Source organism: Astyanax mexicanus, chromosome 16 (assembly GCF_023375975.1).
Source record: "Astyanax mexicanus isolate ESR-SI-001 chromosome 16, AstMex3_surface, whole genome shotgun sequence".
Taxonomy (NCBI): Eukaryota; Metazoa; Chordata; class Actinopteri; order Characiformes; family Acestrorhamphidae; genus Astyanax; species Astyanax mexicanus.
In genome coordinates this window covers 21,991,741-22,013,457 of record NC_064423.1, presented here as the reverse complement: position 1 = coordinate 22,013,457, position 21,717 = coordinate 21,991,741, and the positions used below count along the sequence as shown (strand labels likewise).

The 21,717-nt window shown below is 37.2% G+C and overlaps 2 protein-coding genes across 6 annotated transcripts; both read right to left on the bottom strand.

Moving 5' to 3' along the window:
• Positions 1 to 1,832: 1,832 nt before the first annotated feature.
• Positions 1,833 to 8,102, bottom strand: uchl5 (ubiquitin carboxyl-terminal hydrolase L5). The gene is made up of 11 exons (XM_007233236.4): positions 7,876 to 8,102; positions 7,247 to 7,310; positions 7,054 to 7,159; positions 6,536 to 6,661; positions 6,330 to 6,391; positions 5,724 to 5,854; positions 4,686 to 4,749; positions 4,495 to 4,597; positions 4,296 to 4,409; positions 2,513 to 2,611; positions 1,833 to 2,088 (listed from the first exon to the last, which is right to left on the bottom strand). Exons 1-11 carry the CDS (start codon positions 7,949 to 7,951, stop codon positions 2,044 to 2,046), a joined length of 990 nt encoding a protein of 329 aa, XP_007233298.1. The 5' UTR covers positions 7,952 to 8,102; the 3' UTR covers positions 1,833 to 2,043.
• Positions 8,103 to 9,306: 1,204 nt separating this feature from the next.
• glrx2 (glutaredoxin 2) lies at positions 9,307 to 11,437 on the bottom strand. 5 transcript variants are annotated; one of them, XM_007233232.4, is made up of 4 exons: positions 10,539 to 11,190; positions 10,360 to 10,420; positions 10,094 to 10,270; positions 9,307 to 9,837 (listed from the first exon to the last, which is right to left on the bottom strand). In XM_007233232.4, the coding sequence occupies exons 1-4, from the start codon at positions 10,649 to 10,651 to the stop codon at positions 9,670 to 9,672; spliced, it is 519 nt and encodes a 172-aa protein (XP_007233294.2). In that variant the 5' UTR covers positions 10,652 to 11,190; the 3' UTR covers positions 9,307 to 9,669. The 5 variants fall into 5 exon arrangements, with proteins under 5 accessions (XP_007233294.2, XP_007233295.2, XP_007233297.2 ...); XM_007233233.4 differs by lacking the exon at positions 10,539 to 11,190 and adding an exon at positions 11,226 to 11,424 and having other exon boundaries at positions 9,317 to 9,837; XM_007233235.4 differs by lacking the exon at positions 10,539 to 11,190 and adding an exon at positions 11,392 to 11,437 and having other exon boundaries at positions 9,329 to 9,837.
• Positions 11,438 to 21,717: the final 10,280 nt, after the last annotated feature.

Below are 21,717 nucleotides of genomic sequence, written 5' to 3'. Positions count from 1 at the left end.
GCAAAAGAGAGGCTGCTATCAGAGTTTTCTTCATTTTAATACTCCAAAACAGAGTCCCAAAACACGAGTCTGAGTCAAGTCTGAAGTTCATTAATTAATGTTGGACCCAGGGACTTCAGACATGACTCAAGACTTGATTGATTGATTAATAAACAAATCCATGTGACATCCGGTGCTTAGAGATTTTACCTTTCCTTCACATGCAAAACCTATACTTTTTTGATAACTACTACATAATCAAATAGAAACAACAAAAATAAATAATATTTTAAACTTATAATCAGTTCTAACCAGGCAGCTAATCACTCACTCTGCTGTTAAGTGATTTAGCTCTGGTTTGTATTAAAAAGGTTAACAAATAATGTTTAAAGTTTTGTAGTTGGTGGTGCAGTGCTAGCATAATCCTGTATTTACTTAACTTAGTCTTATGGCAGGGTTCTGATCTGTAACTGAAAAATGAGAACTCTCTTTAAGAGTACTTGTGCTTTTACCTAAAATGGGACTTGTTTACTCTTGACACCTCTGATCTACATCTCTAAGGGTTAAATCTTACCTCACACTCACGTGCTGTTAAATTTTCCTTCCTGGACATTTTAAATGACATCAAAACCAACAGGAGGGACCAACTGCAGGGCAGCTATAATGTATGTTCAAGGAGTGACTCAACCATCATCGCAAACAGTTCTGTTTATCGTCAGGTGAACATGATGTACGATACCTTCATCCATGGCTTTTAATAAACACTCCTTTTGGAACAGTCAATATACAGTGCAAGATCCCCGATTGTTTCCCATGAACCAACAGGGCCTGCAAGATCTCACTGAAACACAATAGCTGTGTGAATTAAAAACTGCAAAGCTATTTTCTGCTGCTCCAGCTTCACAGCAGAGAAAAGTCCTCAGAAGCAGCACTTCAAGCACAAATCGGGGGTGCAAAGAACTCTACTTTAGATAAAAATGTGTGTACTGTTCTGTTGCTATTTCGGGAACAGTGATTTGAGACTCTGTGTACTTTCCATACTAAAGGACAAAAGTGAAACTACACAAGATGTAAAGCAAGGACAGACAGCCTGGAACACTAAAACAGTGTAACATAAGAAACAAGACATATATCATTGTCGAATACAGGCTTATACATTTTCCTGACTTGTACTTGAACTAAAAATACTTATAAATGAGTCACGTCAGTGTTGGAGAAGAGTGAGAGCACATGAAGTAACCACTGCCTGTGAGACAAAAAAATAACTGGTATAGTATATTTACATTGTGTGCATGCTCTTTAAAATAATTCACACTGCCTTTAAAATATAGTTATTGCACAGTAGCATCTTGCATCTAGCTATCCATCTATGCATCCATCAATCCTTACACCTATTTAACTTTCAATAGAAGTCAAAGTAAAAACCTCATTCTAGACCTAGACACAATGTAAATGGCAATGACCAGTCTTAAATTATACTACATTTTAATGTTTTTGCATTATAACTGTAATAAAGTAAATCCCAGTTGTATATAAGGAGTTATAGATTTTTCTAAAATAAGTGAAATCTCTATAAACCTTCAGATTGACCCTGGTTTTAATAAGTAACAATCAAGCAGACCGATTAAATAGAAATAAATAAAGAAATAATTTTCATAATTTCTTGTTTTCCATCACTGTAAAACCATAAACAGAACAAATAATGTTTTTTTTCTATATCTGAATCTATTAAGTTAGTTACAAACATAAATTGCTAAATGCTTAAATGTGACAAATCTGTCCCAACTTTTTAAAGGTAAACATTTTAAATAAAATCTCAAAAAAGGGAAAATAAAAACAAAATCAAACCATAATTGTTTTCACCAACAATGGAATTTATATGAAAATAGGACAGGTTTATTTAAACATTTCTCTGCATGCAAGCGTGGAAGCTTTTAGACAATATGAATGCAAGCACCACACTTGAGTTCAGTTTACAGGTGCTCTTAATAGAACAGATGACGAATGTACATTGGGGAGGTTTCCGTGGCAAATTACACAAATGACTGGAAAAATGTGCTGTTATTACTTTGCTTCTTGAATTTTTTTGGCACTTTGCTTTTCTTTAGCCTGGAAGTAAAAAGAGATTAAACACATTACTATTGACCTACAATACAGCTACCATTTAGAAAAATAATCCTTTTGTAGAATCAAAATTACATTTATGGTACATTAAATGATATATTTTTGAAAGCAACTAAAGAACCAGATAGCGCATTCAAGAAAAAGAAGAAGACAATAATTTCTATAAAGTACGCCTCCCAACAGTGACAGGAAGAGCAGGACTTTCTAAATTACATCAATACTGCCTTCTAGTGGCATACCAACAACTGTACTTTGAATACTGCATTCACAAATATGGATCTAAAGCAAGTCTAAGAGTAACATTTGTTGATTTAATCTAAAACATGTTTTAATCTCAGTTTTGGTTTTACATTTACTACATGTGCCTTTAAATCTACAGCAGATAAGTGTTCCAACTTTACAACCATACCTTTTCAACCAGTGGTATCAGCTGTTGGTACTCAGCGAGGGTCTTCAGTAATTCCATGATAAAGGGTAGGTAGTTGTGCTTCCTTCGGATGTTTTCAATCTAGAAATATATATAAAAAAAAAATTCATAAGTTACAGTAGGATATAAATATCATTATTCAGGGTTGCATTGATATGAGATGAGATTTTCATGGTATGAGGACCATTTAAAAAAACATAACATGGTATTTCACAATAGTTGCTGTTGTAGGTATTATTATTATTATTAGTAGTAGTGGTCGCAGTAGCTGCATAGATTAAGGAATAAAAACACGTTTTTTTATTTAAAAAAAGATTTGCTATAGTTAAAGCTTGAAACAATGTGTTCAAAAAAGCTTCACTTTGTGTGCAGATCTCTTTATGTATTTACTTTTTCTACATGGAAAGATGTTACATATACATTCATAAACTTTTCAACTATTCAACTATTTTATTTCCAGCTAATGATTAATTATATCCTTAAATTCCTTGTGGATAAAAGGTTAATTTCTCAATCAATCGATTGAATGCCTGCTTTTTAAACTCTAGTTTTAAACAAGTAACAGATTGGAGGGATTCTCTACCTGGTTGCATTTCTTTTTAAATATAATTTCCAGCATTAAGCAAATGTACACAATATGATAACCTCAATACGCCTTCCTTTGTATACCCAACAATGGCATATCACTGCAAACCTATCATCATCGTACCACTTTACATTTAAATAAATTTATCTTTATTAACTATTACAAACAATTGTTTAAAACGTGTGGCTTGTCTTGGTGTCTTATGGTAGCTAGAATTATCCTAAGCTATTAAACTGTATCAGCATCAAAAAATAATTAATGTAAAGAGGCTGTTCCTGTAACCAAATAACAGAATTTTTGAACTAGTGGAAAATACCACAACTGTTCCCAGGTTGCAGACATAGAATTTGCATTTGGTCAACAGGTGCATGAAACCAAGTGCTAAGCATTTGTTCTACTTATTCACTGTGACCAGAGCCCATTAACACAGTGCTACATGACCTGAAGCAATCTGTGCTTGCATAATAAAGTCTAGTAAAATGAACTGGTTACATTAGTTTTATATTTACAAAATGTCTGTGTTGAAATCAATTTACGTTTATTTTACTATTATTATACCACAGCTAGTTCCGACCCTGCAATGTAATTGTCAGAGAGGCATTGTATGAGTGCCATTATCAACTGGTAATGCATTATAACCAAAGCTCTCCATGTATAACAGGTAACCAACGATGTAGCGCTTACCAGCCAAACAGCAAATCTTCAAACAGAGCAGAGCAAGTATTTTAGTTTAAAGTGTTTATAACCAAACAATAAACAGCAATAATGGAACTGAGGATGTCTAAATGCATTGTTATGCTGTTGTATTATTTTTACATCAGGCATATATTACTGCTATTTATGGTGGCAATGGATTCTATGCTGTTTTCCTGGTACACAAGTGACAATGTGGACCAAGGAATATTAAAACTTGCACAGCAAAAGAAATTAAATTCCACATCTATCTGCCAACCACTATCAGGCCTAGCTTGAAGTCTGATAATACATCTTGCCGAAAACACAGACAAAAATTCAGCCTCACTTACGAGGTAACACCTCACAATGTATACAGATGTGGCCAATCGTATTGCTGTCCACTAAGGTATATCATGATCAATTTGCATACTGCTACCCTCAAGACATTTGGCATGTTAGCCTAGAGTACACTGACCAAACATAAAAGTAAATGTGTAAACATACTTTATATCTTTTAAGTTTCTGATTTTCCTCCTCAATCAGGAGCTGGTACTTGGCGATTTCTGACTGGATGGAGCTGAGGAGATTTCCGCCCTGGTCTGTGTCCATTGGCTCTTCCTGTGTCAAATAAGAAAAACACTAACTCTAAGCCCACAGGTCAAAACACTGCTTTAAACAACCCACACTGGCACTGGGCACTTACCTCTGAAAGCTGGGCCTGTAGTTCTGAAATTTTACGTTCATAAATCATCTTGCGGTCTGACACAATGGCCATCAAGTTGAAACGGATTTCACCTTCACTGTACCTGATAATCAAAAAGCAAGACCAGTTAAAAATAATTTAAATCACAGAAAACTTAAAAAAAATGAAAAATGTGCTTAGAAAAAACCTACTTTTGTATTCTTTTTTCAATTACTGGCCGGACTGCATTAATCCAGTCATCTTGGTTGCACGCACCTAAAAATAATTAAAAAAAACAATTCTTTTTTTAAGCAGAGAGAACAGAACACCATGAGTTCAAAAGGCACAAAACAGACATAAGTCCCAAGTCCAAATGTTTATGGATAACTCTTCTAATGAGGCACCCATTGCTGAGACAGATGTCTAAATGCCCACACAGTTCTGTAAAACTCCCTAGATCAGATAAACAAACAACTGGCACAATGTCTAATACTAGGGGTGAACTAGGGGAATATAAAGCCCACCCAGCATTGAGCCTTGGAGCAGTGGAGCTGTGTTATCTGAAATGATGGAGCTCTGATTTGGATACCTTTTGGATAGGTAGGAGAGTTGGAGGTGAACGAGTTGGTGGTGAACACTAAAAATTCTGACCTTACTAATTTCCTTGTTGCTAAATGCAATCAAATCCACAAAAAAACAAAAATGCCCCACATTACAGTAGAAAGCCTTCCCCAAGCTTCATTCTAAAACTCTATATTTTAAAAGAAACATAAAGTAAATATGTGTCCCATAACATTTGCCCATATAATGCAAAGGTTCCACAGGGCATAATGTATATAAGTCTGACAAACTGTCTGACAAAAAGTTTGTCATAACTGCAGAATTTGGTCAAGCTTTCTACAACATACTTCAGTTCTGTGAAGATTTGATTATTCAGCAATAAGAGCATTAGTGAGGTCAGAATGTTGGATGATTGCCAACCCACCTCTGCAACTCATTCCAGAAATATTGAATGTAGCACAATCATTTCAGAGAGCACAGCTCCACTGCACCACAGCTTGATGCTGAGGGGCTTTATAGCCTCTAGCCCATACCTAGCACCACCCAGCCCTATACTACTTGCTGTACTTCTCTACAGTGACTTAACAAGCTGTGGTTGTGCATTTGCACAAAAGTAGTTGAATGCAGATGCCACCAGATCAGTATTTTTAAAAAGGTTCTTTAAATTCCACAGATTTAAGTGCTTTTACCAAGGTCGATTGGTCCTTCACGAAGCCCGTCCAGTTCATACAGTCTTCCATTAACTGGCACGTAGCTCACAAAATGAAAAGCATCTTCGTCTTTAGATGTGGACTTCGCATCAAACTCAAACATTTGCTGTCTGTAGAGAAAAAAAAATAAATAAAAGTTTTTAAGTGCATCACTCAGACAGACAGCAAAATAAAAAAGTGTGAAAAGTAGGGGTGGGTAATATTGCCCTAAAACAATATCACAACAACAACATTTAATAATAATAATAATAATAATAATAATAATAACAATAATAATAACGTAAAAAGAGAAAACACCACAACATAAAGAATGTATTAACAATAAAATGACCACAAAACTAGTGTACAAACACATTTAATACATGCATATAAACTGCAAACAAACAGAAGAGATTCTGAACAAATATCTTTAAAACTTTACAGTAAAAAGCAAAATTAATACAAAATAGACTGCTTTCAAGAAAGAATACCCCTATTACTACAATCTGCATTTTTCTTATCGCTTTAAAATCATAATATTATTGTGTATGACATAATGAGACATCTCTAATAATCAAGAAGTAAAGGGAGAAAAAATGGTCCTACCTGGCAAAGCTGTTGTGAACTTGTCGAATCACTTCAGAATTACTGAGAGCAAGACCCTTCATCTTAAAGAGACAAACAAAAACATGCAACAGTCTCTCAAAACATATGTAAAATATATTCAAAAGGAAAGATGGAGGGAAAAAAAACATTAGAATTTACTTTAAATGGACACAAGTGCTAAAAATATATATATAGATCAAACTTACTGCTGCATCAAAACTGTTTGAGAATTCTTTGAACTCTGTGAGTGTTTCCCCCAGGTGCATATCGGAATGCGTACAGTTCAACAGCACACTGACTATCGCTTGTGTGGCACAGGCATTGTTAATAACCTAAAACATAAAGACAAAACATCACTCAACTTGTATTCAATATTTCTGAAGGTTAACAGCATTGGAGCTAGGGAGCTAGGGCAAAAGCCTGATACAACATTAAAAATATGCTATATGTGATTTTCTTCTTTTTTGCACCATTTCTACATCGAAAAGGTAAATTTCTTATCCAGCAGTTATCTCAGACTTTTAAACCCCACCACATCCAAATAGGAATAGAGATAGTACAGCAGTCTTTAAGACATGGTGCTCAGCACAGGTTTATTCACTGCTCAGATACAACAATTCAAGCAGTTCAGTTTGGTTTGATGGCTTGTGATCATCCATCTTCCTCTTGATTATATTCCAGAGGTTTTTAAATTTTGAGCTGTAGGTATGAAGGACATACCCACCTGTTTGGCAAAAAATATCTGGTCGAGTCTTGAGTCTTGTACAATAGATCCTGCTGGTTCCTCACCAGGCTGCCATTTGAAGAGGAAAATTAGGCCATGGACTGGTCTGGAACAAAAACAAATGTCAACAAACTTAAGTGCTAACTGAAAGAACACTGCACAACGGGATAAAATCATTAGGAACATTTCTTACTTGAGATTTTCAAAGTTCTCTGGCTCCATGCTCCAGATCTCCTCTACTTGTGCTCCTTTACATCCTAACATTAATAAAATAGAGAAGAAAATATGTTGTAAATGAAAGGGTTTCCTCAAGAGTCATGATAAACAGCTACTACATAGTTAAACATTAATTAAGTCACTTAGCTAACTATGTTTCTTTATAAAGAGCTTCTTCTCAGCTTTAAGAATCAATTGTTAAATAGCCAGGTCTGCTGTTTGGAGGCTGAAGGTGGGAGGAGAGGTAACGTTAGCTAGGTAAGCTAGGTTAGCTAAGTGTCATGCTAGCTCCTCATTCATTACCACAGCCAAGCTAACCTAGCAGAGCTGACTCATATTCTAGTGCTATATTCTAGTGCTATATTCTAGCTATATTCTAGTGCTATATTCTAGCTATAAGCTCATTATTAACTGGCCAAATGAGCTCCCAAGTGGCTAAAAGAGTCAGCAGAGTTTATCTAGCGGAGTTCCTGTTGTTCATCCGCAGGTTCAGCAGGTGGGAGATAATAAACAGCACACACTCCAGCATCATCACCCCGCTAGCACTTAGCTCCGTTAGCCCGCTAGCTCGCTAACGCGGCTGTAGTAAATAAACACGCCGCTCACCGAAGCCTTTAATGAGCTCTGTGAAGACCCCCGGGTCGCTCTCCATCAGACACCATTCTCCAGCGCTTCCAGACATGTCCGCGGTTCAACTAAAAAAAACTCAACAGCTAAACACCATGCGAGTTATCTCACAGACCTGCAGCGCTGCTACTGAATCAACCAACAGACTCTCCAGCGCTCATTCACACACAGCCTTCTCCTCGCCGCGCGCTCTCCCAACCGCTCAGACCCGACACCGCCACCCTCTGTCCGAGCGACACACTGCACAGACGCTGCTGCGCAGTGCCGGATTCGAGTCTTTCTGTCAACTGATTCAAACCATATCATATACTAAATAAACAGTTAATAAATAATAATAATACTCAAACTACATTCTAAAAATGATTAGAATATTTTTAAACGGATTTATAATACTCTTAATAATGATTCGAATCTTTCTTAAACAGATTTGATTTTTTTTATTTTAAAAAGCTTTAAATATTTTTAACGGATTTAAACTTTTAAAAAAGTACTGTTAAAAATATTTAAAAATATATTATTATATCTATATTTTTTACTTTTTAAAAACTGATATGAACTACCTTTTAAAAATCTTGATATTTTAAAAAATATTGTCTTATTAAAAATGAATTGGAACTACTTTTAAAACAAGGACTTGAAAACTGATTTACAGTACTTTTACAAAGGTTTTTAATCTTCGAAATAACTTTTTACATTACATTACATTACATTACATTTGGCAGAAATCATCTTTGGATAGGGATAAAAGGAGGTCAAAGGGGAATAATAGGATAGAGGAGTGAAGGAGGGGAAGAAGGAAATGAGGTTAGAATTAGTTAGCTTGTTAGAGGTGTTAAGAGAGTAAGTGATCTTTGAAGAGCTCTGTCTTCAGGAGTTTCTTAAAGATAGCGAGAGATTCTCCTGATCTGGTAGTGGAAGGTAGTTTGCTCCACCATTGGGGAACTCTGTATGAGAACAGAACTTATTCAAATTACTTTTTAAAAAGATTCAAATATTATTGAAATTTGTTGTGAATGAAGATTCAAATCTGATTCTAAAAAAACTAATTTATTTACTAAAAAACTTTTTTATTAAAGACACAAATCACATATGCAAAAGATTGGAATTACTTTTCAAAAGTCAATGTGAATATGTTGTTATGCTTTGTGTACAGTTTTTTTTTTATTATTATTATTTCAACAAGAAAAGACTGTGGTCACTAGAGGATCCTCTCCAAACCATTTGACCAGCCCTCTTCTACTGGTAACTAAACCAATGTTGTATTCCTTTTAAATGTATCTTTCTTGTACTATGCAGTATTAAAATTAAAATCTTATCAGATGTTTTAGCTTATCTTGTAGTGATCCATCCAAAACATGTCCAGAAAACAGGGATGCTTCATTATATCATTGAGAGAAAAAGTAACAAAAATTCAAACAGTACCTTTTTTATAAACACTACTTTATTTTGACACAGTAGGACACAGTAAAAAATAAAAAATCAATACATTAATTTAAATACTATAAAACCCAGAATAATACTGAGGTAATATAATTTAAATGAATTTAAACAAACCTTAAATACAAAGAAAACAGTATGTACATGACATGTGGATTGTGAGAGAAACAAAAATATACAGGCAAGTCCAAGTCAAACAGTAGAACAAAGACAGTAAGGTTTAATTGCCGAACACATCTGCTGTGTTTATCATCTATATTGCAATTAATCCAGTTTCTCTGGGCTGCAACACAATGCAAACGTGCACAAATGAGTTTTTGAACTGAATTAAAAAGGCTAAGATTGGCTGGAAGGACTTTTTCCACTCCCTGATCCGTCTTCACTTCTGTTCAAGCAGCATGGGCTACACTTCTCAATGAGAGGCAACAGTTTTCCCTGCTGGTGAAGTTGTCGTGTATCTGATCCTCCTCCAATGCACTTTCCATTGATAAATACTCTCGGTACCTGAAATATATGAAGCAGGAATACAAAACATGTCAAATCTGCAAGCATTTTCTCTTATTTACACAAATTACATATCCTGAAATACTTTTTTTAATTTAGTGTTTTGTCATATGGCCAAGTGTATTATTATCATGAAAATACCATGAAATATTTTTAGAATTTTAGGGCCATGTCGCCCACCCCTATTAAGTATAGGTATCAAAGCAGAGTACACTGATAGTGACGAGCTTCTCTGTTAGTGAGTTACACTACTCACCGTTCTGGCACCAGTCATTTGTGCCAAGGTATCCTGAAGTTGTCTGCCGTGACTGTGCTCATCCAATTCAACCACTTTGTAGGCGGCACCTATCTCATTAAAGACACCCTTGGCCATCTTGCAGTACGGGCATGTTGTCTTGGAGAATATTACAACACAGTTGTGGGACACAACCTCCTGCGAGACAAAACACAGATGCAAAGATGTAGATCAAAACAACAGAGGTCTCACAGAGGTCAAGTGTTAATAAAGAAAACGGTTCGTACCTGGACAAGCTGAGCAGACTCTGTGCTGGACAAGCTCGCATTGGACGTATAATTTCCCATCCTATAGCGCAGACATGATATAGAAATAAATTCAAGGCATGGTTAGGTCAGAAACGAATACAGACATACAGTAGTTAAGAATGTCTATTAGCTTTGCAATCATAGATGTTGGGTTTAACCTTATGATAATCACTGGCCGGTAGGAGAAACACGCAGCTGATACAAAAAGAAAAAGCAACGATACTGTAGATACTATACAAATCTGCTGCCGGTCAAATTTAAATTCAACCATTGCTGAATAAAACAGTACAGTATGCGGTCAGGCTGGTGGCTAGGGTTAGTAGGCTAACAGCAGGAAAACAAGCAAACGGTGTTGAACAGTTAACACCATTTACGTTAGAGAGGATTAAGATTTAGCGACTAATCCGTCTGTGAAGAGATTTAGCTATCGTTAGATGGTCTTCACGGCAGTAGAGCCGGTGTTGACCAAGCTGAAGCTCGCTAGCTAGCGTCTTGGTTAGAATTGTTCGTTCCACCTTAAACCGCGCAGAAGTCACGCATGCACCAGAACGTTACAGCTACTCCAGCGAGCTAGCAAACTACGTAGCTCGCTAACATATTTAAGGTGGAACTGATACATTCCACCATGAACCGGCGAAACTACATGTAACCTCGTTTTTCCTCTCTAAATTTAGTTACCCTCACACAGACAAACCCCATTAGATAGCTATATGTGAACCACTGCAGAAAGACAATAGCATAGCTAGCTAGTTAAAGTTAGTCACTTACTTAGCTTAGACATGTTAGTTAGGTTAGCTTAGCCAAGTTAGTTAGCTAATAATGTAAACTATGAGGAAAATAATGACCTTTGAGTTTGACAGTAAGTCGGTCTGAACATGCAACGCCACCTCCTCACAAGCATACTTTAAAAACCCTTGCCTCAGCCCTCGGAAACGGAATTCCAGACTCTGGTTGCTGATACTTGGCACAAACAGCAGCTTTTGGCTTAAATTCAGTGACTCTCTTTCATACCTCTGCTTGTTAGAGTTGGGAGTCGACTCCAAAAAGATTCGGTTCCCCGACTGCAGCCACTGCGAATTCGAGAGTCGACTCCAAAAAGATTAGACAGACTCGACTCCAAAGAATAAAGAAATATTTTACTGTTTTATTGTTGCTGTATGGAAAGATAACATTACATAAAAAAACATAGTAAAACGTAAAAAATACAACAGAGAGCGTGGCTTACTATCAGATCAGAAAGCTCTAAAGAAATTCTGAGAACACACCAACAAAACCTGACAGGAAAATTAGACTTTTTGAGCTCGGTTTATTTACATAATCGTCTTGCAATTTTCAAGTAAGTCATTTTACTGTCATAGATATGTGTCAATAAACATTTAAAATCTGATTAAACTCTAAACTTGGTAGTTATGAGGAATCGACTCATGGATTGGAGCTTCTTTGACCTGGAAGCGCATTGAGCACGGGGAGACCCCGCCCCTCCACATGGCCGCTGTTTCCACTGCAGACAGAGACGGTTTATTGAGATTCTGCAGAGTCTGTCTAGATGGTCTATAAGCGTATGGTTCAGTTTCACACAGGAGGAACTTTTAGCAGAGAAGGACATATTTGCTATTATGTATTAAATCATATTTTAGATGTAATACAGGATGGTGCTATATAAGATCATGAAGCACATAGGCTAATTCATAATTGATCAGCCTGAACTTTTCGTCCGTGTAATGCAGGTGGAACCCACACATACAGCTAAAAGACCAATTAAAAGACCAATTAAATATGATGGGTTTCTTTTGTTTTACCTAATGAAAAACCTCTGTAATATAATCAAGAGGAAGCTGGATGGTCACAAGCCATCAAACCAAGCTGAACTGCTGTCCGTAGTTTATAGAATAAAACAACAATGTTCATTTTGCTCAAACATATACCTATAAATAGCACAATCACAGAAACTTTTTCAGAAACTGAAGTGGCCTCTCAATTTTTTTCCAGAGCTGTGTATTGTGTATGTGTAAATAAGACCATGAAAGTGTCGGTGGGATTTCCTTAAACATGAGACCAAAAGTGATTTAATTACTAACTGATATGGTTTAGATAACACACATCAGTAACATCCTGCATCAGTAAAAGCTTAATTTTCCTTTTTCGGGACTGGAATGGATTAAGTTCCTTTCATGACAATAACTAAAGTAAAGCCATGCTCTTGAGAGAGGATGCATCTCGTGACGGAGGTGACACCTGTGCAAACTAACCAGGCCATAGAGGACAGCAAGTCATAAATATGAGACTGTTAGTATAAAGTAAATCCTAATTGCATGACAATATTTGAATAATATATCAGCTACTGTTTCATAATGATAGTTTTGCAGAGTAATGATGGCCATTATGTGTAACATTTGAGATATTAAGACAGTTGAAACAATTGTATAAGATAATAAAGCTTTTTTATATCTGTCTCTACACTGCCATCTAGTGCCATCCAGATTAATTTCCTACAAGGACTGTTTCATGTTAATAATAATAAATATATTTTATTTGCCTATTACAGTGACAATTACAAGCTGCACAATTTTTGTATTATAAACATTATAAGAGGGAAATAGCTTATAAAAATTATGTCAGTTATAAATGTTAGGCCATGTCATAATTATGAGAAACCCTCCAATTATTGTGTGATATTGGGCAATTCAGAAACAAAATAATGAGAAACATTAGGTCTTAAAAATTACACTCATGTTGAATTCTTACTGGATTATTTAATAAATATTAAACATATAAAAACAGTCAGTTGATCAGGTTTAGGTCAGGAGATTGTGGAGGACAAACACCCTTTTTTTATTCCATATGTGTGCCTTAATTGTTTCCATGTATTTAATATTAGTCTACAATGTAGACAATTAAATCAGATTTGCAATGTAGAAAACATTAAATCATAAGGAGTGTCCAAATTTTAGACAGGTGCTGTAAAAAATCTCTGCCACTCCTTAGATAAAATAACATTGGCCAGTGTAAATATAGTATAATAAAAGAAAACTGCCAGACTGGATATAATCATTAAATATTATGTGTCTGTGTCTGGTTCCACTGTTAGGAGAAGGTCTGGCAAGCTGAGCAGACAGGGGGTGATTTTGGCCACCCCCACAGGTAAACAGAGCCAGAGGTAGGTGGAGAAGCAGTAGGGGAGCCAGAACCTTGGAAGCAGAGCTTGAACTGTGGCAGCAGTGAGGGGGTGGAGAGCGTAAGCTGGGATGGCAGGTAAACAGAACAAGTGGTATGTATCATAGCTGGATGCAAAAATGCACTGGAAAATGCTAATGGCTTAAACGTTGTGCTTGTAAAAATCACGGTTAGAAAGAAGAGTAAAATTAAACATAGGACACGGGCCTGGATAGCTGGGAGATTTTGTATTTTGTTGTCCTCGTGTAACTTAAAACACGTTAAGAAGAAAATTGTCTGGCTCTGTGTCTGTCTTGTAGTACTTCTGGGATCCAAGTTCCATCTGTAAAACATATTGCGAATATTTGGTCAGGTTCACTCTCTTTGCTAATTAAACCTTTTAGTAAGATACCAAGACTATAAACCACACACTGCAATCTCGGGCAAAAATAAGACTAAAAAACAGGCTAAAAAACAGACTCATAAGACTTAAGTGCTTAAACTTCATGTTTTTTTTTAAATATATGATAACACATCCTAAACATTTCATGAATCAGTATAAAAAAACCTAACAAATCATTTATATTGTTTTTTTAAAGGTTCATCCATGGCTCCTGCCTTGAATGCACAAATTGAACTGTTATAAAACCATAGGACAGGAAGTTTTTAAAAATGACTAAATTATTATTACGATAAATTTCTCAAAGAAACTATTTTTACTGGCTGTTAATTGCATTTTCATGATGCTTTATCATTAAAGCATTGTTAGTGTACATAGTCAGTACCAGACAAATTACACTGATGTACGAACACTATATGACCACAAGATGTCCCTCATGTTGCTCAGCTTACAAACCAAGGACTTTTCTATATGCAATTGCCTAACCAACAAAGTAAGAGTTGCAGCACTGCACAGTTAAAACAAAATTAATACAAATATGTAGCTTTATAGAATGTTCCCATCAACAATCACAATCGTTGATGGAAACTGCCGAAATGGGTTAGTCACAAATAGTACAAATCAGATGTACAAATATAGAGTACTTTAACCACTGCTAATCTCTTGGGATTTTCAATACAGTCTATAGAATTCACTTGAGTTGCAATCCCACCTTGTACTGATGGTTTGTGGGATCCGTAACTTGGCACTTTTTTAAAGCCAATGGACTTCAGTAAAATTTGTTGGTATGGACAGCTTTAATTACAACAGAGCTATTAAAAAAATTTACCTTGTTTTTCATTAATCAATTTTGCATTTGTATTTTGCATATTGCATGGCAGCCACAAAATATATTTTAATCTTATTCTTAATTTGATATAATTTTAATTAGATAAGTAGTGATCTCTTTATTTAATTTTAGTATTGTGATATTTGCTCTTCCACTCTGTGGTTAAAAGCAAACGTGCCATTCTTTCTAATCATATTTATTTGAATGCAACTATTTCTATGCATATAAGGTACAATGTGTTGGACCAATATGTTTTTTATTAAACCACAGGATGGCAGTGTGTCACTCCAGTAAATGCTGCACAGGAGAAAGCCAAGCTCTGTAAAATAATATCAAAGAGACCTTTCTTTGCTTTTTTTTTTTTTGCTTTCTTGCTTTTACGAGCACATGCTTTTATTTACAAGAGGTTTGATCTTAGCTTATTGTGCTCCTGATGTGCTGCATTACCACAAGGAAGCGTGAAGTGCTTTAATTTAGCTTCTTTAACCGCTAATCTGAAAACTAGGGCAGGGTCCAAGCCAGAGAACCATCCGTTCACCGCTGGCAGGCTGGCTTAATGGAAACTAGGCAACCTGGTATATAGTGTGAAAAATGTATGAGTGAGAAATGCATCAATTTAGAGGAGATTAGCGACTGATGGCACTGAACTGGCCCACCTATTGTTTGTTGGCTGTACACTGCCGAAATCTCGCCCTCACCAATCCTCTCTCTCTCAGCGGGGACGGGAGGAGACTGTGAATTATTTATGACTTACATATTTTAAAGTTTAATGCCCAGAACCTCATTAATAGCGTTAAAGTGAGAGGAGCAGTGTATCTCTCTTTCTCTATCTCCCTTTCTTCCTCTCTTTCACTCTCTCCCTTTCTCTCTCTCTCACATGCTCTCTCTCTCTCTCTCTCTCTCTCTCTCTCTCTTACATTTTTCCTGCCTCCTTTCACTTTCTTTTCCACTGTGTACTTTACCTCTAGATGGACGGGGAGAGGAAAGGGTTCTGGCTTGTCGGCTTTATCGATCAAAACTTCTCCTGCTTCCTGTTGTTGTTGATGTTATTGTAGTTGGTTCAGTGTACAGACTGTGCTTTGTGGGCAGTTGGCTTCCTCGAGTGGATAATCATCCATTATTAGCCAGGTCTTCAGTAAGTTTAACTCTAAAATCCATACTTTGCTGCTGTCATTCTAGTATGCAATCACAAACTACAAAAAAGGACCCAAAATGAAACAATAAAAAAATACCTTTTTAAATGAACATGATTTAAGTGATTACAAATCTAAAATGTACTTTTAAATTAATATAAGCTTGAGCATAATCAATATATATTTTTTTATTTCTGTAGTTTAATTTCTCAGGTAACAAATTTGTTTAAATTTAAAGGCTGTGTTAAAATATAAAATAAAGAGTCAAACTATTGTTACTGTTAATTATTATTCACAGAACCCAAGAGCGCTTTACAATCAACACTCTACAAAACCACACTTAGACATCGCAGCTCTCAACCAACACATCAACACATCAGCTCTCAACCAACACACACACACAAACACACACACTGGTGAGATGCAACAGCCAACCACGTACAGCAAGCTATTAACTAGAAACAACCACAAATCATCCACCTGGAATATTGCATTGGGCACTAAGAGCACTGATCTTCATGTTGTTGGATTGCAGGGGGAAACCAGAGTCCCCAGAGGAAACCTACACAGACACAGGGAGAACAAAGAATCTCCACCCAGATAGGGACTTGAACCCAAGACTCCAGGGCTAAAAGACAAATCTCAGAGGATAACCATCAAGCCACTGTGCTGCTTAAAACCAAAAATCAAATATCAAACATCTCTGAGTTTTGTCTCCTCGCGTTTAATAAAATAGCTATTTGTCCACTGCCACGCTCCATAATTACACTTTGGGCATGTGTTTCCACAGAGATCCAGGTGAAAATGGAGGAGCTACCGAACGTGATGTCATGTGACTGAGAAAGCCAAAAACTCACTGGTCACATCTTGTCTTTTTTTTCAATTGCAGTGTGGATGCAAGCGTAAAATATTTTTAATGGACGTCCCCCTGAGAAACGAATCCCGTCTGGATAGGGCTTTAGGCTACATCTTTCAAAACCTAGCATGCTTCCTGTTGTTGGTGGTGTTTGTTCAGTGTAGAGATTGTGCCCCTACCCCTTGATTTAAGTGACTGCAAATCAGTAAAATGTGTTCTTGGCACAGCTACTGACCTTTAAGAAAGTGTCATTTTTTTTTAGGGAAGAAAAATCTGTGCACAGATGCACAGTGACTTTGCATATATTTGCAGGAGAAAAACAAAACACCAAAAGCTCCCCCACAATTTTATGCATGGTGGCTTAACAATTGTGCTTATTTCTAAATCCGTGTAAAATGTGTTCTTGCCAAAGCCACAAAATTTTGCACATCTATATGTTTGGAGGAAAAATAAAAGCAAAATCTTATCCACAACTGTGAAGTATGGTGGAGGGAGCATCATGCTGTTGGTATGTTTGCCTTTGTTGCCTCACAGGCTTGGAGATCTTGCGATCTTTTGTGCATGAGGGAACAATAAACAAAGAAAATGGGATCCCTAATAGCCGTGCAAGACGTGGCAGACCACCAAAAGTCCCTCTTATCCAATAAGCAGCACTTAAAGCTTTCATCTGTCAGTCAGTGGAGATAATCAAACTCCATTCTCGCTTTAGATCTGAAAACCCCCACTGGTGTTTCAGTCCACCCTTCCACTGTCAGAAGACAACTCAACTCAAACTTCGGATCTGAAAGAATGCGAATCTGATCAAGATGAAGATCTTACCGAGGAAAAAGCAAACATGCACCAAAGAACATCAGCGAATCAAACTACTGAAGCTGCTGCTGTTCTCAGAACAATGGACTGGCTGCCCCACAGAGTTAAAGCCTATCTAAAAGTTTCTGGGATCACTTGCATCATTAGAAGGAGAAGTTGCTTCAAATTCTGAACAAAGGCTGAACAAAGACTACTGAAAAGTATGGATTCTGTCATGAAGGTGAAATAGAGTGAATATAATAAGTGAAACATCTAAACTTTTTAAATTCTAACCTTTATGTATATTCATCATCAAAAATGTGAAGGCATCAACCATAGTTGAATGAATATAGTCCTGCTATATTGCATTTTGTGATAGAATGACTGAAAACAGCAGTGACTCATCTTCAGGAACACGTTTAGGAACCTCTACAACTCCATACCAAGATGTCTGTCATGTTATGTTACGGCATGTACATCGCGAGCCATAAAATCTCATCCACATCTGTGAAGCATGCTGGCGGGGGCCTCATACAGGAAACTATAATGTCAAAGGCATATCAAAACATTTTTACTGGATAATGTGTGTGCAGCAGTCTATGACCTCAAACTGACATTACTTTTAAATGGCTGCAAATCAGTAAAATGTGTTCTTGCCAAATCTAAACTAAACTTGGAAATAAGTGTTGTTTTCCTCAGGGAAGGAAAATCTGTGCACATATGCACAACACTATATGTGCAGGAAAAAGAACAGCGATATCTCATCCAAGCAAGGTGGAGGGAGCATCATGCTGCAGCAATGCTTTGTTGCCTCAGGGGCTTGGAGGCCTTGCGATCATATGGGCATGATGTTTTTAACAAATAAGCAGCATTTCCTGCAGCATTCCCATTTTTTTGGTGGAAAATCGTCTTGTATAAATATATATTAAATTACTGAACTAACAAAATAAAAGTATTATTCTACTCTGGATATGAGAGAGATGCTTTGCCAGCTACAGAAACGCTGTCAATTCCATTTAGTAAAAGAAACATATTCACTAGGAACCAAAGTCAGTGGAGCTGTTTTGAGAAAATGTGAAATCCTGCTTTCTTATTGGTAGTCGCTACCACATGGCACTGTTAATTTCCATAAAGTTGAGCAGAGCTTAATGTGATTGCACCGCTAAATTTGCCTGTGCACTTTCGTCGCTAACATTCACATCACTGAACGCCTTTAGATGTTGCTGAAACTTTTTTTTAACTGTCATCTTGTTTCTGAATATACTGTATTTTCTTCTATGTTTTGATGATGAGTGCTTTCCTTACTTTCACACCAAAACATGTATCTCCATTTTCTACCCCTTTTAATGTTTTATAAAGTAATTTTATTTCTAATTTGTTTTTTATTTTCTCCCCAATTTACACGGCCAAGTATCCAACAAACTCATTAGGACCCCTATCACTAGTGATGCTCCAACACCAGGAGGGTGAAGACTAGCAAAGAACTGCTGCTGATGTAGCATTGCCGAGTTGCATCACAGTGCGTTCGGAGGAAAGCGCAGCGACTCAGTTCTGATACATCAGCTCACAGATGCCTCACGCTGATCGACATCACCCTTTGGAGTGATGTGGAGAGAGAGCCCCATTTAGCCTGGCTTTGCTCCACCCAGAGAGAGAGAGCAAGGCCAATTGTGCTCTCTCGGGGCTCCGGTAGCCGATGGCAAGCTACATGAACAGGATTTAAATCTTCTATCTACTGATCGTAGTGGCAGCATTTAGCCCCGCTGGACCACTCGGAGCCCTCCCCTTTTAATGTTGTTTACATTATGTCAACATTGAAATGGAATCTGTAAACTGTCATCTGTAAACTGTAAACTTACCATTTTAAGATACAATGTTTTTTGCCTTACAGCAACAATATTCCTCTCATATATTTGTGTCTGTTCTAATATTATGTATTTTCGTTTACCTTCAAGGATTGACCACACGCTGTGCGCTGTGATGTTTACCTCATCAGACAGCACGAGCCACGTCACAGTTTATTGGGTCACGGCAATCGATGATCCGCGTGCTCTGCTAGTATTGGCTAACTCATCTAAACCTTTGAAAATGTAATTCGCCCGCCCCCGTGAAAAGCTTTAATGCTGAGCAACAGACACCACTCGCCCACTCTCTCCTCAGTGCGGTGTCATCGCAATGAGCCCCGTTGATTTAATATCTGTTTGCTGCATGCATTTGCGGGCGGCCATGTAATCAAGCAAGAAGCTGCTGCTGCCTCTGCTGCGGCTGCCCTCATAAATCAACGTCCCTGGCGGACAATCATGCTCGGCTATATGGAGGCAGGCACTGGCGAAGCCACTGATTACACTCACAGGCTTATTAAAACCACTCCTGCTGCAAAGCAAGGCGCGCCCCTTATTATTTATCCTTTCTTGTGTGTTCCCGTAGATGGGAAATCACTCTTAAATGATTGGGGTCGCGCTGAAAGGATGTTCCAATTGAGTTCACCGGGTGAGAGGGTGGTGTTCTAATAATCTCAGCGATGCCTTGATGTGCTCGATTCCTCCACACCGTCATAGACGTATAATTCCCGCTTTGAAGGAAAGCGCAGAGCGCCGAGGCTCGGTCTTGAGCGGGAACGTGAGCCGCCAGCAGCTGTGTGACACTAGTTACACTGCACTTCACCAAATCAGGATATGTCTTGAAACCTGTCAGAGTAAATTGCTCCTCCAGGTGGGCCGGACGTTTCACATAAAGTGGACGCAAATGGTAGCCGAGAGACCAGACGCCCTCCCAGGGTTTTCCTCTCATGCTGTGTTTTAGTTGTAGGGAGCTGAGTGGTGTGTGTTTCTGTGTGTGTGTGGTGGGTGGTGGCTGTATCTTGGTATTCAGGGAGGATACTTCGCCCTTCGGAGTCACTGCAGGAGGGGCACACGCCATGATCCGGGTTGTTCAAGGTCTCAAAAGGGATTTCACAGCTTCTTGAGCACAGTAATCCACTGGTGTCCATTCAGGATGGCAAATGAAATGCACCCCAGAGAACAAGGGGGGTGGGGGGGGGGGGTGTGGTTAGAAAACCTGCAGCAAAGTGTGGTGGTACAGTGTGAAATATGCAGTGGAATATATATAGAGAGAGACATATTTATATATTTATATATATATACTGTGGCATGCAAGTCAGCTTAAAATATGTCTTACTGTGAATAGCTAAGCGAGGAAAAGATGAAAGATGTGACCTGATTTCCAAAAGATATACAGTAAGGGATAATATTTGGGCTCCCTGCATGGTGGGTACTTAGTAACACCCCCTTTAAAAAAAAGTATCATATCTTGTAAACAATTTTATATCCCTTTATGTCCCTCAGTTTAGTCTGCCTGGTTGTTTAGATCTTTTTGGCTTTTGACCCAGGCTTTGATTAACGTTTAGAGTTCTGCTTTGTCCATGTCTGTTCTGCTGTGAATAATCATACTTTTTTGAAAGCTGAGTTAAATTTTACTAGCCACAACCAGGCCTGATTACTGCCAGACCTGCAGAATAAATAAATAAATAAATAAATATATATATATATATATATATATATATATATATATATATATATATATATATATATATATATATATTAAATTGAACCTGTCTGACAACATGAAGCAGCTAAAATACCTCAAAAAGCAACACATTAGGCAGTGATCTGAAGAAATTCAAAAACACATAAGAAAACAAAGTCATTGCTCATCTATCAGGACTCCAGCGGACCACACTGAGAGCTAATATTCACAAATGGAGAAAATGTAGAACACTGGTGAAGCTTCCCAGGAGTGACCAACTGACCAAAATGATTCCAAAAGGGCATGGACAGCTCATCCAGGAGGTCACAAAAGAACAGAGAACAACATTGAAAGAACTGCAGGTCTTACTTGCCTCAGTTAAGCTCAGTGTTAATGATTCTTCAAAAATAAAATAGAGACTTGTCGAAAATTGTATCCATTGGAGAGCTCCAAGGCAAGAAACACTGCTGACCAAAAAGAAACAAAAAAACACGGCCCACGGCCCCACAATCGTTTAAGGGGCAAATACTTTTTCACACAGGGCTAGATTGGTTTGAATATTTTTTAAATAATTTTTTAATAAATAGAATTCTTATTTAAAAAGTGATTTTTATATTAACTAAGGTTATCTTTTTTCTGATATTAAATTTTG